The sequence below is a fragment of the Engraulis encrasicolus genome, chromosome 4 (genome assembly GCF_034702125.1).
Source record: "Engraulis encrasicolus isolate BLACKSEA-1 chromosome 4, IST_EnEncr_1.0, whole genome shotgun sequence".
In the NCBI taxonomy this organism is placed as follows: Eukaryota; Metazoa; Chordata; class Actinopteri; order Clupeiformes; family Engraulidae; genus Engraulis; species Engraulis encrasicolus.
In genome coordinates this window covers 42,152,867-42,155,366 of record NC_085860.1, presented here as the reverse complement: position 1 = coordinate 42,155,366, position 2,500 = coordinate 42,152,867, and the positions used below count along the sequence as shown (strand labels likewise).

The following is a 2,500-nucleotide window of genomic DNA, read 5'->3' as shown; positions in this document are numbered from 1 at the left end:
TAATCATATAGACATTTTATCATCATTTCAACAACATCTGCATTACTTTCTTACTCTACATTATATTACGTTATATTTATATGTATAATATTTTAATATCCATCTATTAATACATTCACGATCACATGGGGTTGACCTCTGAACCCGCGGCAGCGCTGACCCCTGACCCTTGACCCTTGACCCCTGGCTGTGCCGCTACAGTTTGCCCACTAGGTGGCTGACGAGCCGCTGCAGGTCCTGGGTGCGCATGCGTGTCGTCTGCAGCACCTCTTCGTGATTGGCTCTCTCCTTGCTGTCGTAGTCGGTGACCACCTTGTTGGTGATGAGTGACAGGCCGAAGACCCGCAGGCCGCAGTGCCGCGCCACCACCACCTCCGGCACCGTGCTCATGCCTACAGGGCACACACAGGGCAGAGGGCAGAAGGTCAGGTCAGGCGTTTCCATGCTACACAGGGTCACACTATGAAAGTCGAAAAAAACACAGTAGAGTGGACACACCCACACTCGTGGCAATCCTGGCTGGCAGACATTTTTTTTGACAGAAGTGATTTACAATGGCCGCATTTGTGACGACACATTTCTGCTCAGTCTGTGCAGCGTGCATGCGCAATGTGAAATTACGACACACATTGGTTAGAGAATTCTGACCAGAATGCATTGAAATGGTGAAGTGCGCATGTGCGCTGCGCAGACTGTGCAGAAATGCGCTGTCACGAACGTGGCCATTGACTGCCGAGCACAGGTCTACCTACAAAATATGGCGATGGGGAAGGGCACTTTCTGGTGCTGTCAGCCAATGCTTTGTCAACTCTAGCGCTTTTCTCTACTTCTAGGGCTCATCAACATGCATCCTCGTTAATGTCTCACAGGGAACAGTGGTTTAACCCAGCTTATGTTACCCAATAACTTGGTGTTTTCACATTTAAAGCAAGGGGCTGACCAGTATGCTTTCTTTCCAAGCTAATCTATTCAAGGACACCACTACTGTGCAATGACTATGATGCAATCTTTGATTAAGGAATTTTAGAACTCTTCTGACTCAATTGTTTTTTTGTTCTATATGATATGTACACTTCTCTTATTGACTGTACATTTTATCGGTAATCTGGTCATTCCTCTGTTGCTCCCCCCATTCACAACTCAATGGAATAATATGTTGTAAAGAAGAAAATGATAACAGTCAGAGTAGAACAGAGGCGGAATCGATTACTACAATGCAGTTCTTAATTAATTGCAGACTATAGACTATTGTGAATTCTAAATGATGTTCTGGAGTGGTCTGGAGGGCATTTCTGGACAGCATAGTTGTTAAAAGTAAGCAACTTGGGTAGTTGCTAATGGGAAATTGCATTGCAATCAACAAAGTAGCTAACATAGTTAACAACTACACTTTCGAGAAATGCACCCCTGCATTGTGCTGCATATGTTCTCCCATCTTCTTTATCCTGCTGCATGTGTTCTCCTGCTTCTGTCTCCAGTGATGATGCGGCTCCTGCTCCAGCTGGATCGGAGCCAGGATCCATCCAAAGGGCAGCTGCCCCTTTAATTACCCTACAGCAAATCTAATTGGCCAATTTTACCCTTACATTCCAGGTCAATGGTTGTCAAACTGGCACATGAGAACCCATGGGGGTACTTGGTACTTTATTCTAAGGGGTAAGCATTCCTCTAATGGGTTCTCGGCTCTCTCCATCAAAAAGGTTCCGGGTCGCAGATTATAGAAAAACTACATAGAGCAAAAGTATCCCCAGAGCTACCCAATGCCACTACTATAAATGTACATAATGCCATGATGTTTTAGGCACATTTACAAACTGTCGGAATACAAATAGTCTTATTACAAACAGTCCTCTCCTTTGACTCTTTATAGTGTTGAAGTCTTGCAGAGCCTTCCACTGCGTGCTGTTCTGCTGCCTCTGGTATTCCCAGCAGTGTCAGCATGTGTGTGTTTACCACCATTTCTGTCATGTGCTTTTGACATTCTCTGCCATTCACTTTTTAAGTTCACGGGTGCCATATCCACAGCATTATTCCAAAGTGGACTATGCAATGCACATTTCGGACGCTGCTATAAGACCATATCGCCATAAGACCATGGTTTAATAAAGGTTGAACTAAAAAAGAGAGCCTTAGCTTTATATTATTCGGTGCTGTGTGTGTTCTTACAGGCGGGGTTGGTGACCAGTATCTGCAGTGCATGGCACTTGGCAATGGCCTCAAAGGTGGGTCTTGATGCTTTCGGAAGCGGGTCACACACACACACACACACACACACACACACACACACACACACACACACACACACACACACACACACACACACACACACACACACACGCACACACACAATCTCTCTCTCTCTCTCTCTCTCTCTCTCTCTCTCTCTCTCTCTCTCTCTCTTTTCTCTTTCTCTTACCAACAGCATCGGCGCCCAGTATCTGTAGTGCACGGCACTCTGCGATGGTTTCGAACGTGGGTCCGGCCAGCATGCAGTAGACGC

General features: G+C 45.9%; 1 protein-coding gene across 2 annotated transcripts in view; it reads right to left on the bottom strand.

The window, feature by feature from the left end:
* The window catches only part of pnp6 (purine nucleoside phosphorylase 6), a 12,764-nt gene that overhangs the window by 310 nt on the left and 9,954 nt on the right, over positions 1-2,500 (bottom strand). For both annotated transcript variants that reach the window (XM_063196193.1, XM_063196194.1), the window contains exons 5-6: positions 2,417-2,500; positions 1-392 (exon numbers count right to left, since the gene is read on the bottom strand). The exon at positions 1-392 is cut by the window's left edge and continues 310 nt beyond it; the exon at positions 2,417-2,500 is cut by the window's right edge and continues 107 nt beyond it. In XM_063196193.1, the coding sequence (XP_063052263.1) occupies positions 196-392; positions 2,417-2,500 (281 nt within the window). In that variant the 3' untranslated portion in view covers positions 1-195. The remainder of the gene's footprint in view (positions 393-2,416) is intronic.